The sequence below is a fragment of the Galeopterus variegatus genome, unplaced genomic scaffold (assembly GCF_000696425.1).
Source record: "Galeopterus variegatus unplaced genomic scaffold, G_variegatus-3.0.2 Scaffold4802, whole genome shotgun sequence".
Classification (NCBI taxonomy): Eukaryota; Metazoa; Chordata; class Mammalia; order Dermoptera; family Cynocephalidae; genus Galeopterus; species Galeopterus variegatus.
In genome coordinates this window covers 110,920-126,106 of record NW_007730913.1, presented here as the reverse complement: position 1 = coordinate 126,106, position 15,187 = coordinate 110,920, and the positions used below count along the sequence as shown (strand labels likewise).

Here is a 15,187-nt window from a genome sequence, read left to right as displayed (position 1 = left end):
CCGGACCCCGGACAGGGCCACGGACGGGCCGCCGAGTCCGCACCCAGGTGAGCCTGTCTCTCGGCTGCCGCGTCCGTCACTCGGTCACTTCGGGGCTTTTGTCATTACCTGCCCGGCGGCCGCTGCAGGGGGAGCCCCACTCTTCAGACGCTGACGCTCTCTTCTCCACGTAAATAAAACCGTGCAAAATTGTGCTTTCCCAAGAGGTAGAGCGGGTAGGGGGACGTAGGAGGAGACCGTCCAGAAGGGGACAGTGAGGAACACGGGACTCCGCTCTTTTTCGCGTAAATTCTAGCCCGTGGTTGCGGATGGAACCGAGAGTTGCCCTCTGCCCCCTCCTGAGCCCTGACTGTGTGCTGTGCCCACGAGGGGCGACTCATTCATTATCCAGTGGACAAGTGACTGACTGCAAGCAGGGGGTGGGTGGGGGGAGAGTAAATAAGGAAAATACGTTTACTGTTCTCTCTACTGAGTCATGAACGTTTTATATGTTCTCTCTAAGCCCACTCATGATTATTTCCTTGAAATCAATTGCTAGAAGGATTCGAAGGAATGTATGTTTTAGGGCATCGGACACTGATTACTAAATTAGCCTCCAGAGCATGTGGACCTGCTTGCATTTGCACCTGCGGTGTCTGGGATTATTGCTATCATTTTCTGTTTTGGTCAAGTTGATAGGGAAATATGTTATCAGATTGTCTTGTTTGCACTTTTCTGACTACTAGTGAGCTCACGTGTTTTTCATATATTCCCTGTGCCTTTCACTGTGCATTTGGCTTCTTCTTTTATTAATTGCCTGTTTATGTCTTTTGCTTTTTTTCTACATAGATGTTTGTCGCATTCATTTGTAAGATTCCTTTACATAATGAAACTCTGCACATGTCATGTATGAGACACAATATCTCACATCGTGAGTAACAGGACTTTAAGCTGTGAATTGCCAGTGAATACCTTGGGCTACTAAACCTCCCTGTGCCTCACTCTTGTCTTTGGAATCATAACAGATGAAAAATAAGGACCCTGGAGACATCCTGTTCTGAATGCGGTTGTATAATGAATTGTCCGTAAGGAATGCTTCCTCTTCTTAGCATGTGTTCATTCTGACTCCAACTCTACCCAGGTCTTTGCAACATATCCCTCCCTTCTGCATATTGTGGGTAGTAGATTTCTTTCCCACGTGTCTTCTGTCTTCCAGGATTTCTTCACCATCGCAAACTCCCAATGGCATTTTTTTCTTGTTTTCCAGTGCCACCGTGGATTACTCTTTTTTAAAATATTTTTTTCTGCCAAGTTTAAAAGATTTGGGAATGAGGAGAAAGAGACTGGGGTGCTCAATCTGCCACTGGGATTAAATCCCTAAAAACAGTCGTTCATTACAGTTTAATTTTTTGTTTGACACAAAATGAAGTTGTAAAATGGGATCCATGTTTGTTTTGTTTTTTTGTTGTGCTTTTATTTGGGGGGCTGGCCAGTAAGAGGATCTGAACCCTTGACCTTGGTGTTATCAGCACCATGTAAGCTAACCTGCCAGCTATGGTTTTGTTTTTTAAAAAAAATCTCAAGGTGATTGAATTTTTTGTTAGTGCTTCCCTTTTCTTGATAATTTGCCGAGAATGTCATCTATAAATTTTCTGCCTATTACTACTTTTTGATATTTCTCCTGGTCCATAAATGGCCAGTTGTCATAAATGTTGCATGAGCGTGGAAAAAGACACGTGTCTGTTCTGAGATGTGAAATGGATACATAAAGCAAGTCAGTTAAGTCACCTCTGCTAATCGTGCCTTTCATGTGGCCTTTTTTTCACATGCCATTCGTGTTGAAGATCTTGGGTGATTTATTATTATTATTATTATTTTTTCCTTTTTTGTCTTTTTTACTGACCAGTAACGGGATCGCAACCCTCAGTGTCGCGCCCTTACCGGGGACCGGCAACGGGATCACAACCCTCGGTGTTGCGCCCACACCGTGCTCAGCCAGTGAGCGGGAACCGGTCTCCACATGGGATCTGAACCCTTGATGGGAGCGCCGCTGCACTCCCAAGCAGCGCACTCTCCAGTGCGCCACCGGGCCGGCCCCGATCTTGGGTGATTTATTAAAGAGTCTAAACATTATCAGGTTTCCATCTTTCCACCCACTTTTGGGTAGTTCTTTTTTCATGAGCATTGCTAGCACAGAGCTTAAGCTAGCCCAGGCCACCTTGTTTAACCCAGCCCAGTGTGTCATAGAGCATGGTATTTAACGACCATGTGCCTGGAACCAGAAATTCTGGGCTTGTTCCCAGCTCTGCGTCTCAGTGTTCTCAACAGTATAAATGGGCGCAATCAAAGCAACCATCTTGCAAGGGTTTTGAGAAGATTAGATAAGCGACTGCATATGAAACCCTTAGAACAAAGTCCGGTGTACTGGAAACACTCAATAAATATTAGCTATTTTTAATATCTGCCTAATGTTTACCAACAGCCCCTTTGGGACTTCAGCATCACAGTGTCTTTTGTTCACTCTCGACCTCCATTGTTGTGGGGAATTGTCATTGTTTCCTGTACCCATGAGTATTAGGCAGACGTTCTCCTGCAGACTGCTAAGGGATGCTTTGGCGACCAGCATGCCTGCCTTTAGATGCCCGTTCAATGCAGAGAGCAGCTCCCTGCACTCCTCGGATTCTTTGCTTCTATTTTCTTATTGTGCCTCTTTCTGTAGGATGTTCCCCATGACCAAGGCCTTGGAAGAGGCTCTTCTTCAGCACTTCATATACCAGAAGCTGGAGATCGCCTATGCCGTACACAAGCCATTTCCCTTCTTTGAAGGCCTCCTAGACAACTCCCTCATCACCGAGAGGATGTACAGGGTAAGTCATGTTGGTCCTTTCCCATGGCAGCCCATCCCCCATCAAGTATGCCCGATTATTGAGGTCTTGGCCAGTTTGGTGAGCTGGTTAAAGCATAGCCTTATAACCCAAAGGTCATAGATTCAGATCCCTGTACAGGTCTGCCATGCTCCCCACCAAAAAAAAGAAATTACCACGAGATAGGATTTTTGAAGTCTCAAACACAGACCCCCAGCGCCTCTAGAGTTTGGAAGGCCCAGCCCAGGCGTGTTCATTATCACAGAAGTTGGGAGAGAGGGTATCATAGGGGCTGGCATTAGTTTCTACAGCTGCCATAAGAAATGACTACAAACCAGGAAGCTTAAAACTACAGAAATTAATTTTTTCACAGTTCTAGAGGCCAGAAATCCAAAATCAAGGTGTCGACAGACTTGGTTGTTTCTAGAGGCTCTGAGGAGAGTCCATTCCCTGCCTCTGCCCTGGCTGCTGGGGGCTGCTGGCAATTCTTGGTGTCCCTCGGCTTGTAGACACATCATGCCAATCTCTGTTTCCATCTCTACATTGCCTTCTCTCTTTTGTGTCTTCTCCCCTTTCCTTCTAAGAACAATTGGATTTAGGGCCCACCCTAATCCAGGATAATCTCATCTCAAGATCCTTAACTTAATTATATCTGTAAAGACCCTTTTTCCAAATAAGTTCACATTCACGGGTTTTGAATGGACACATCTGGGGGGCCGCCATTCACCCACTTCAGGCATCATCCCACGTATAAGAGCTTATGGCTCACATTGCATTCTGATGTGAAGCTGGCAGCCACTGAGAGATGGGCTATGTAGGCAAAAGTGGCACTCTTTATGCATAATTTTGGTTTTCGTAAGCATTTCCTGAGACCTGGACCCAAGGAAGGGCTTGCAGTGGTAGAACAGTCTTCCCCCCGTCTTGGCCTGGTGAGCTCCTGCTCCTCTTCAGATCGCAGCACTCCTCAGAGGGGTCTCCTTGACACGCTCATCTCACTGAGACCCGCTGGCAATCTACACTTTCCCTTCATGACACTGCTCTCAATTGTAATCGGGCACCTATTTAATTTGTATTTGTCATGTAATGCTCATCTTCTCCACCTGACAGTGCCCCCTTCCAAATATGGGCAGCACTAAGTTGATCTTACCTGGTGCTGTGTATGCATGGACTAGCTCAGGAAGCCCAGCGGGCGCTCAGTAAGTACTTCTCAATCAGTTCTCTCCTGCCATCTTTCTCCTTTTGTCTGTACTCTAAGCAAGAGGAATTCTCTGATCTCCCCATGGCTGGAACCCATTCAGGCCACCTTAAGGTGAGAGAGAGAATGAGAGAGACAGACAGACAGACAGAGCGCCTAGGCTAACAAGCAATTAACAGAATTGCATCTGGGACCACCTGTTAGGTCCATGGCCAAAGTATTCTGCCCAGAGCTTAAAGAATTAACCAGACAATAGCATCCTTTGACTCCACTTTCCTTCCTTAACATTTCTATCTCCCCTTAAATGTACCTGAAAGTAAGGTTCACAAAACAGACTTACTTTAAAGAGGGCTAAATTATTTCTTCCTATGATGAGGCATCCAAATATATATGAAGGTCCAAAAGTAAAAATGTGGAACTGTGATCTTAGAGGATTTGACTGTACGTCTTATGTTAAATTTCTTTTTTAAGAGTAAACTAGCATTTTTACAACTTAGAAAACCACAGATGTGTAATAACGCTCCATCCAATTTTATAATCATTTATAATAATCTTTTACTACATTTTTAAAGGAATCTCTGGAAGCCTGCAGAAATTTGGTCCCTGTATCCAGAGTGGTGCACAACATTCTCACCAAACTGGAGAAAACTTTTAATCTGTCACTTCTGACGACATTGTTCAGCCAAATTAACCTGCATGAATATCCCAATCTGAAGACAATTCTCAGAAGCTTCAGAAGAGGTAATGAGGTTTCTCAAATACTTTTTGCATTGAGAAGTTGCTATGAGAAAAGTTTGGATTTATTTCCAGCCCTGCGGAATATGCACTTCAACCCCCTCCTTTCTCCTTGGGAAGGGAGGGACCATACTGTCACAGCTGGGGCTGGAGAAGCAGTCCCTTGCTAACCCTGACCCCCACTCTCCAAGATGAATTTCTAGGGGACACAAGCACCTGTCTGTCTTATGTGTTCTATGAATTTGGGGAAAATTGTACAGTTTAGTTTGCTAGACAATCTCTAAGGAATGCATAAGGTGACAGGAATACCAGAGTTACAGAGACCAGGTCTGACGGAAGGACTAGGCGAGCCAGTGAAGAAGAGAAATGGATGGGGATTAATAATAATAAGTACTTTTTCTTTTTAGTGCATTATCCCAAATACTTTATATGACTATCTCATGTCATCTTTAAAACAAACCTGTGAAGCTGTTATTAGCCCTTGATTGACAAGGAAATTGAAGCTCAGAGGTAACCTTCCCAAAGTTTCTTGTCTGTTAAGTGACAGAGCCAGGTCCTGCTTGAGTGTCCCAATACCAGGGCCCAAGATTTTAACCCCTATTCTAAACAAGGACAGCTGGAAGGCATGGAAGGACTAGGCGAGCCAGTGAAGAAGAGAAATGGATGGGGATTAATAATAATAAGTACTTTTTCTTTTTAGTGCATTATCCCAAACACTTTATATGACTATCTCATGTCATGTTTAAAACAAACCTGTGAAGCTGTTATTAGCCCTTGATTGACAAGGAAATTGAAGCTCAGAGGTAACCGTCCCAAAGTTTCTTGTCTGTTAAGTGACAGAGCCAGGTCCTGCTTGGGTGTCCCAATACCAGGGCCCAAGATTTTAACCCCTATTCTAAACAAGGACAGCTGGAAGGCAGATAAGAGCTGGAGAAGGGAAGAAAGGTAGCTGTAGAGGAAGGGCGGGCGTGGTGGACACAGACACCGAAAGAGGATATGAGAACGAATGGAGCATGAAGTACACTGAGAAAGGAAAGTGTTGGCTGAATAAAGGAGTAGAAAAAAGAGCAGTGACAGAGCCGGGAAGAAGGATGCGAGGGTGAGAGGGGCAGGGAGTGAGGTCATCCCAGGTTGAAGGAAAAACACTTTGACCAAAGCACATGGTTCGCTTAACTGAGCATGACGAAGAAAGGATCACCCGATCGCACTGGATTGTGACATTTCCATTAGTGGAGTCACCACTGTTGATGGCTTCTCATCTGCTCTCTGACACTTCACCATCAAGAGGCTCCTCCCCAAAGAGAGAAATGATTCCTTGAGCTAAAGAGGCAGCCAAAGGGGAAAGTCCACCTCCAGGCAGGGGCAGCTGCACATGGTCCCCCACGCCTGGCAGCATTGGGACAGTGCCAGGAAAGACACGGACTCAAAGGCCATGCTAAGTACTTCTGAGAGCCAGAGGGACACAGGTGCTCATGTGCCCCCTGACCTGGCTGAGCTCAAGCATTTTCCTGGATCTGCAACTCTGTGATTTTGTTCTGGGTCCCTTCCGAAAGCCAGCCTTACTTTCCTTTTTCTGTTCACTGGTTGAGACAACTTTACTCTTGAAATAAACGATAAAAGGGGCTGGCTGGTTAGCTCAGTTGTTTGCGGGGTGGTGTTATAACACTAGGGTCAAGGGTTTGGATCCCCTTACTGGCCAGCCACCAAAAAATAAAACATTAAATTAAATTAAAAATGAAATAAGTGATAAGAAGAATCAGAAGAGACATCAGGCACTAGCCATGCAGGGGACAGCATGTGGAAAGCCAAGGGCCTGGGAGATGGGGGATGAGAGAGAAAGTTTGGTGTGGCCAGATCACAGGGTGCGACAGAAGGCACAGAAGCTGAATCTGCAGAAAGGAGCAGGAACTGGAATATAAAGTCTTAATACATCCTGCTAAGGAAAGTTTATTTTATCTTATTTGCTCTTGGGAGGTATGATATGCTTATTTATTTAAACAAAGACCTCTATTGAAAGTATAGCATGTACATAATTGACTAAATTCTACGAAACCGAACTTAAAGAAAATTAAATCCCTGGGTACAAACTCAAACTCAGCTTTATGTGTGAAACCACTTTGGCATTAGGTCAGGGGTTAGATGCAGTTATTGTAGCACTGAATGCCCAGATCAGATAAGTAAGATAGACAGGAGCACAGATGGACAACAGGTGATGAGTCGGTCCTGTGCACCGGGGGAGAATGAGTAATTCCCTGCTACTGGAAGTCATGTATTAAGAAATCCCCTTCCCCAGATAATTCCGAGTCTCCAGGGTGCTGATGTGTGCTCCTTCCCCAATCCCAGTTGGCACTTCCTATGGACAGTGGAGCAGAACCGCAGCCGACCCAGCAGAAGGGAGCTCCCTCCAGCCCCTGTCGCTGCTGCCCGCACCTCCACCCTCCCCACCCAGCAGTCCCCCCTGTGCGCCCGGAGTCAGTGAGCCTGGAGCATCCTCGCAGCAAAGCAATGAGACTCTGGGCGAACCTCCCAGCCCTTCGGACCCTGCCACTCCTCTCCCTGGACTTGTCCAGGAAAGAAGGAGCTCTGCAGGTGAGAAAAGGCCCCTGTCCCACACCTATGCATCCCCAGCTGAGGGTGCCTGGTCACCTACAGCCCCAGGGTCTGTCTTTTATTGATCCAGTCCTTCCTATGCACCCACCTACCCACACACAGCCCTTTCCAAGAAGGATTACAAGCACTGCCAGGGTGAGGCCTAGAGGCCAGAACACCTGCTTGCCAGCCCTGGAACATCCCAACCCTCTGCCCTTGGGCCTTGTGCTCCATCTGCCCCAGGCATTTTTATTATTCCTTTTCCTCCCAGACCTGGTAACCTGTAACGGGTTTTCTTCCTCCCTTCAGTGACCAATGACAACTTAACACCCAAAGTAAATGAGGAAGGAGACTCACGAGAGGTGCCCCACCCTCCCGCTGGCACTGTGCAAGGTAACGTTCCCTGGGGCTGACCTAGCCCAGCTCAGGCACCTGTGAAGGGAGAATAGTCACCTGCCAACCAGGAGACTGTGGCAAGAACCCCAGGAAAAGGAATCAGGCACAACAAAGGAAAAGAAACAGAGAGGGCCGATCCACCAACTCAGCAATGCAAAACAAACCAGCAATCAAAACCCAGTTCTGAGTTGACACGTAACTTGGCAACATCCACGTTGATGACCCTTACCCAGTTCCTTACCCGCACATGATTATGGGTGCCTTTGAGTTTCTACCTTATTCCTTTTTACATGGTTTGGATTCTAAGAGCAATGTTATTCAAATTACTAGAAAAGATGATAAAATGTTTAAAGGTCTGCTGAACCCGATTTAGCTTGTAAAATTGTGTCCTGGTCCTCCCCAAACCATCATTGTCGTGGAGTTTGATTACATTAAATATAACAGTGGTATATTATCAGGCATTGTTGAAAATGGTATCGTGGATTCTGAGCTCTTCAGTGCTGAGAATGAGGGGTCCCGTTTGATCCAAATACTGTTTCCTCCCCTCCTCTAATCCATACCATCCAAATAAGGTTAACCTAATTAGGATGCTAACAACTATGGAAGATTCCATCTTTTAGATTTTCAAAAGAAAAAAAAAAAGCACCATTGTCATTCACTCTCGTCCCTGACACCATGTCCCTGTAACCTGTAATGAGTTTCCTTCCTCCCTTCAGTGACCAATGACAACTTAATACCCAAAGTAAATGAAGAAGGAGACTCCCAAGAGGTGCCCGGCCCTCCTGCTGGCCCCGTGCAAGGTAACGCTCCCTGGGGCTGGCCTAGCCCAGCTCAAGGTGAAGGGAGAACTCACTCCCTCCTGGGAAGGGGCTCACGTACTGATGCAACACCTGTCGCTTGCTCTCCAACGCTATCCCACCCTTGCCCGGGCCTTGGAGCTCTGTCGCTCAATCGCTTTTAGTAGCTGGGATAGATTGTTCTCTTCTCTCCTCTCTTTGGTTCCTGTAATTCTTTTTCTCCCTTTAATCAGTGCCCAGTGACAACAAGACCTCCCAAATAAAAGATAAAGAAGACCCTCCAGAGACGCCCCATGCGCCCTCAGGTCATATGCCAGGTAATCTTGATTTGGTCAATTTAAGCTCGACTTTGTTTTCACGTCTACCAAGGGGAAAAGCCGCTCAAATCTTCTCGAGGTGGAGCGCTCCCCGCCCCCGCTGTTAGCCACCGTCCTGGCCTGGCTTCCAGCTGCTCAGCCAGCACTTGGGAGCTTGGGCACCAGAGACCCGAGCTCCTCAATGGAGATGGAGTCCTGGGGAGGGCAAGTGAGATGAGTCTGGAAAAAGTAGACTTGGAAGGGGGCACTGATGATGAGACAGAAGCCCTGCTGGTGCCTGCTACGCTTGGACTCCAGATGCCATGAAGTGTCTGCAAGGCAGAATATTCATCTGCCACAAGGGATTGTGGTGGGAACCCCAGGGGGAAAGGACAGGGGACAGAGTCAGGGCTGGACTGTTTGACTCAGGCACTCTGCTGAAGCCACTCCATAAGGTAATGCTCAAAACTGCTCTACCAAAATGCAAAGCAAACAGGAACGCTGTGGCCCTAACAGTGGTTGGCACAGCAGATGTGGGTAGTCTCCTTCTTAGCCTCCACTTTCACTTTCAACCCTGGTCATTTCTATGTAGTTTGGATCTTTAAGGGTACATCCTATTAAAAGAATTTGAAAAGTAATACATTAATTCAAAGGCCTAATGACTGCTTGCCACCTGCCTCAGTGACCTGTTCCTAAGCAGGCAAGAATTTGAGACAGAATTTGAGACAAGGTGAAATAAGCACACATAAAGCAGTTAAAGGATATTCACACGCAGACATCTAGGCACCAGCAGGTATTTTTCTATGGCAGAAACGTTGCCCTTCACTGCGGCCGTCAGTGCTCAGGGTCCCCTCTTCCCGCTGCTCTCAGCTGCCTCCCCTGAGCAAGGGCTGCTGAGGCCCCTGTACTTCCCTTCCATCTGGTAGGGGAATCTCTCCAAATGGATCAGACTGAGCCTCCGCTGGGGGACAGTTGTCTCCAGTCACAGAGGTAACAGTAACCACAAGTTGGCAAAATCAAGGCAGAGCCAGGGAACCCTTAGATGCGCTCTCCAGCGCTCCTGTTCTGTTGGCTTCTCTCAGCACCTTCTCTTCAGCCCTCTCTGAGCTCTGAAATGAATTCTGTTGCTTTTATCAGTGACAAGAGATGATTCTCCAGAACCAAATGATTCAGAAGAGCACCAGGAAGCATCCACCGCACCTCCAAACAAGAAAGGTGAGGCCCGCCTTCCTCCTGTGGACGGCAGGAGGGTGAATTTGGAGCTGCTGTCTGTTCTTCTGATCAAATCTTGTCATCAGCACCCACGATGTGACCACAGTCATGATGCCCAGCACGGTTTGCCTCTGCAGTTCTCATTTGCTGCACTTTTCTCAAAGGCCTTTGCAAAAATTATAGAGAAACCAGTGGCATTTAGAGACACTGACATACGCCTTCACTGGAATTTCCTGTTCGGAAACCATCAGTCTCATATTTACAACCTCTTAGAGTGTTAGTTGCACCAACCTCTTTAACTGAAAGTTGGTGCCCCTGAGAGGACACTGCATCCTCTTAAGACATGGTGTCTTATTTAGTCATGGTGTTCTCTGCCATCACCCCCACTTCAGGGTGGGGGACAGACTTGATGCACACCCCTTGCTGACCACTGCCCCATCCAGTCCCTTGCTCCCCCATCCTCTCCTTTGAGGCTTAACCATTCAATGACAGCACTCACTCCGTCCCTTCCATGCTGTCATCCACTGCCTGGCTGACCTCACCTGCGTTTCCCTCACCTCTGGTCCTGCCGTCATCCTGGATGTCGTCAAGGTACACACGGACACAGACAAGCCATCCAGTACTCTGGCCTCTCCGGTCCTTCATCTGCTCATTTCCAGTGACTTATTCCTCCACCAATTCTGGGCTTCCCATGCCCAAAGGATTTATAGGCCTTATCATCATTCAAACCTAGCTCTACTTCCCAATAATTATAAGTATTCCCTTTTTGGACATCTATCCTTGAAGTTTGCTCCTTCTACAGCTATCATTCAATCTCTGATCTCTCCTTCTCAGCCCAATCCTGAAAAATTACAAATATCCCTCTCCCTTCTCTTCCTTATTATCTGTTCCCTCTGCAGCTGCCCTTCAGCCTCCTTTGAGCACCGGTCCACTGGCCTTTCCCTCTTCCAATCCATCATCTGTCTTTCTCCACGCCCCTCCTGACCAGCTTAGTGTCCAAGATCCATCGTTCCAGTAACCCGTTGCCGCTCTCTCAACCTGCCTTGCTTCTCTGTCTTTTCCTAGAACTCTCTGGCAGGTCTTGGAGGAAACTTCGCATGTGCTTTCTGTATGCTGCATCTGAAAGTGTGCACTGCTGCTCCCTCGCGTCACACAGCAGCACAGAGTCTACCCTTGCTGAGTTTTCACGATTTTAGTGTAAATGATCCCTCCTGCAGTGATAATTTCAAACTTTGAGCTCTGGTTTTCAAATCTCTGACCCCTTTACCTCCTCCTTAGTGCTCAGCAGGTGACTTTGTCTCCTGCTTCGTATGAAGGTATGAGACAAGAATCCTTCATTTCTCACTGCTAGCCCTGCAAACACCAACCACTCCTGTCCCTCCCTCTGTCCAAGGCAATCCTCCCACCTCCACTTACACTGTGCATGATCCCTTCACTCTCTCAAGTTGTCAGTATCTCTCTGTCACCAGGACTTGCATCCAGCCCATGCTTAAGACTATCACAGCTCATAAAAGGAACTTTCTCTTGATCCTCATTGGACTTCAGCTGCCTTTAGAGCTCTCTCCATTTCGCAACCAACCTTCTAGAAATGAGTTCCCTTTGCTCGCTGTCTCCGTCTCTTTACTTCTCTCTTTCCTCTGTCACTTCAGAGTTTCTTCCTCCCCTAATACTCCATGAAGTCTCATTGCCTCATGTCCCTGATGACCTGCTAGCCACTGTGGTTAAGACCAAAAGTAAAAGCCAAACATCATTGACATGTAAGGTTGGCAGATCTGTATTTGTAACTATAAAAGATTGTCTTTATCCTTTCTCTTTAGGAAGGAAAAGAAAAAGATGTATCTGGGCAACTCCAAAACGGAGACGTCAGAAAAAAAGCTTCCCGAGAGGTAAGATGAGGACACAAGAGGAGGCTGGAGGCTGGACACGGCGCCTGCAGGGTTGTCGGTCCAGGTGTGGGTGCTCGATCTTATCCTAAATGCAGTGGGCAGCCGTTGAAGAGACCTAATCAGTGAAGTGACATGATCTGATTTGACATTTGACAAGACTATTTTTGCTGCTGTGTGAAGAATGAACTGGAGATGGGCACGCATGCAGGCAGGGCAGCATTTGGGGGCAGATGCCATGAGAGTCATTGGTAGCCTGGGCTGAGGTCTGGCGGTGGGGATGCTGAGAACAGGCCACTTCAAGATGGGTGTTGGAGGTGAAGTTGACAGGACTCGACAAATTGTCAATTGGGGATGGGAGAGAGAAAAATCGAGGCTTCCTCTTCAATTTCTGGCTTGAGTGACTGAGCGAATGGTAATGCCGTTGCTGAGGGCAAGTGCTAACATACTTGAGAGGGGACGTTTTAGATTTCAATTTTTGACCTGTTCATTTAGAGATATCAGCCAGCCATCTATGAGCTGTGCCAGCTGTGTGTTCTGTTAGGAACTGTGAAGGGTCCGAGACGTTACCCTGGTGCTATCCACCTTAATGGCAGGGTCCTTGCCTCTCGATTCTCTAATACTTTGCACTTACCCCATGAGAGGCACCTGGGAACCCTTGGATCTCTCCCTTACCACACACAGGCCCCAGGGGAACCTGGAGAGGGCTTCATAAGGCCCTTCTACTTTGTCTTAACAGGACTGCACAGCCACAGCCATTTCTCCCCTGATGTGGCCACTTCATGGTGCAGGGGTCACACAAACAAGAATCAGGAAACAAGCTCCACTGCTCTGGGATTTCCCCAGATTTATCTGGTTGATTTCAACGGTTGGTACCTAGGTTGAGAGCAAATGGTGATTTGGGGGGACAAAGGTGCACACAAGAAAAAAAGAGATAATTATAGATAAATAGCAGAAGAAAAGTGAGGTCCAGGGTAAGCAGTCTCCTGAAAGAGTGGGGGCTGGGGGCATGAGAAAGGAGGTCACTAACTGGGAGGAGGAGGCTCACTGGGGACCTCAATTTAAACTATTCACCAATCACTGCTTGGCTCAGGGGCAGCCTCACCTGGGCATGGAATCCAAGAGAAGCTCCAGGCGGTGGATCAGGTGACCCAAAGGAAGGACGACTCAACCTGGAACTTGGAGGTGACAAGGGCCCAAAAGGCGAGAACTGAAAACGCCCACATGTCCAGATCAGAGGGTAAGGCTGAGCGTGGGATCTGCCAGTGGAATGGCTCAATGTGGGAGGGTCTGTCACGGAGCAGGTGCAGGTTAGGTAGATATGGAAAGTCGGTAATATTAGGAGGGGGGGTACAGAGAATGATGCTGAAGTGTGACAAGAGGGACAAAGAGAGAGCAAGGATGCATTGCAGCTGAGGAGTTTTACTGAAGAAACAGATGTGATCACAGGGACAGCTTTCCTCACCTGTGGCCTATGGCAGCAGCTCTCAAACTTTTGGTCTCAGGACTCTTTTGGGCTCTTAAAAATGATTGAGGCTCCAGATTTTGTTTAGGTCTATCTATGTGTACCTATTTTTAAATTAGCTTTAAGTTTTTTTTTCCTTTTTGTCTTTTTTCGTGACCGGCAATGGATCACAACCCTCAGTGTCGCGCCCATACCGGACCGGGGACCGGCAACGGGATAACAACCCTCGGTGTTGCGTCCGCACCTCGCTCAGCCAGTGAGCGGGAACCGGTCTGTATGTGGGATCCGAACCCTCGGCGGGAGCGCCACCGCGCTCCCAAGCGGCGCACAGTAGCAGTGCGCCACTGGGCCGGCCCAGCTTTAAGTTTTTTAATTAAATAAATTTATTTGTTTACTCACTTAAAAGTAATAATAATAAACCAATTCCCTGTTAACATAAATAACATATTTTGTGAAAAACAAATATATTTTCCCAAGCAAAGCAAATTAGCGAGAAGTGTGGCGTTATTTTACACCTTTGTAAATCTCGTTAATGTCTGGCTTCAGAAAAGTCAGCTGGATTCTTATGTCTGCTATGATGCTCGATCCGTTGTGTTGTATCGTCTTGGTAAAAGTATAAGAAGAAAATCCAGCCTTACACAGATACACAGTTGAAAAGGGTGGAATATTTTAGCAATCTTTTGTGATATCTGTGGATGTTTGTGTTTAATACGACACCAAAACTTGACAAGCGGTAGTTTCTTAAACGGTAGTGGGAACGCAGAATCTGAGGCCACGTCAGCGTACTTTTCCCACGCTGCTACTGAAGTGCATGATGCCCTCCTGCGTTTCGAGTAGATGTTCTGCTCATGCAGTACTTTATACTGTCACTCACATTTGGAAACATTGTTCACAGTGAGCTGGCAGCATAAACAATCTCACCAGTATTTACTTTTTTGAGACCACCGTGGTACTTTAGGATACAGCAAAAGTGATTCATCTGTTATATACTCTCAGTTTTTCACAGAGAATATTAAAAAGATGTGCACCCAAGTGTACAAATGTATTTAAAATTAATTTTTTTTAAGGCTGGCCTGTATGGGGATTCGAACCTTTTTTTTTAAATTAATTAATTTTTATTTTTTATTTCTTGGCAGCCACCCAGCATGGGGATCTGAATCCTTGACCTTGGTGTTACAAGGCCGCATTCTAACCAGTTGAGCTAACCAGCCAGCCCTTAAAATTAACAATTTTTACTAGTTCATCAAGAACATTTTTCAGCGAATCCAGGTCTTTTTTGTTTCTTTTTATCAAGCTAAGGTTATCACTGCACTGGAGTACACTTTTTGATATTTTTTTCCTAATCATGACCTTCCCCATGATATTTTAATACCACAAATATATTATATATTCATTTGTATACCGTATATATATATATGACCTTTATACATAAAAAGAATTTTAAAATGTTCACACTCCAAGAACTGATTTTTGCACTCTTGGAAGCAGTCTCACCACCACCCTAAGCATAATCTTTGCATGATAACCCTGGATCAGTTTTTTCCTAGGACCCTGATCTCCATATTTCTCATGTAACTGTTCTGGGGAAATTGGGGAGAGAACAGCTCATCATAAACACAAATGCGACATTATGCCAGGGCATGTGTAACAACACAGTAGTGGGCGTGCGCTGGTAAATGGCACATGTTCATACGCCCCTCACCGCCGCTGCCGTTATCACATTTCTGGAATGAGTTTATAGCACTGTCTTTAGAGCGGGGGGGGGGGGGGGGGGGG

The 15,187-nt window shown here is 46.6% G+C and overlaps 1 protein-coding gene across 1 annotated transcript in view; it reads left to right on the top strand.

Annotated features, from left to right (window-relative positions):
* The first annotated feature begins 877 nt into the window (after positions 1-877).
* Positions 878-15,187, top strand: part of SP110 (SP110 nuclear body protein) — a 28,326-nt gene continuing 14,016 nt past the window's right edge. Inside the window, exons 1-10 of the mRNA XM_008588404.1 lie at positions 878-910; positions 2,699-2,846; positions 4,611-4,779; positions 7,117-7,362; positions 7,672-7,755; positions 8,475-8,558; positions 8,789-8,872; positions 9,989-10,066; positions 11,881-11,949; positions 13,046-13,186. Coding sequence (XP_008586626.1) covers positions 885-910; positions 2,699-2,846; positions 4,611-4,779; positions 7,117-7,362; positions 7,672-7,755; positions 8,475-8,558; positions 8,789-8,872; positions 9,989-10,066; positions 11,881-11,949; positions 13,046-13,186 — 1,129 coding nt within the window. The 5' untranslated portion in view covers positions 878-884. The remainder of the gene's footprint in view (positions 911-2,698; positions 2,847-4,610; positions 4,780-7,116; positions 7,363-7,671; positions 7,756-8,474; positions 8,559-8,788; positions 8,873-9,988; positions 10,067-11,880; positions 11,950-13,045; positions 13,187-15,187) is intronic.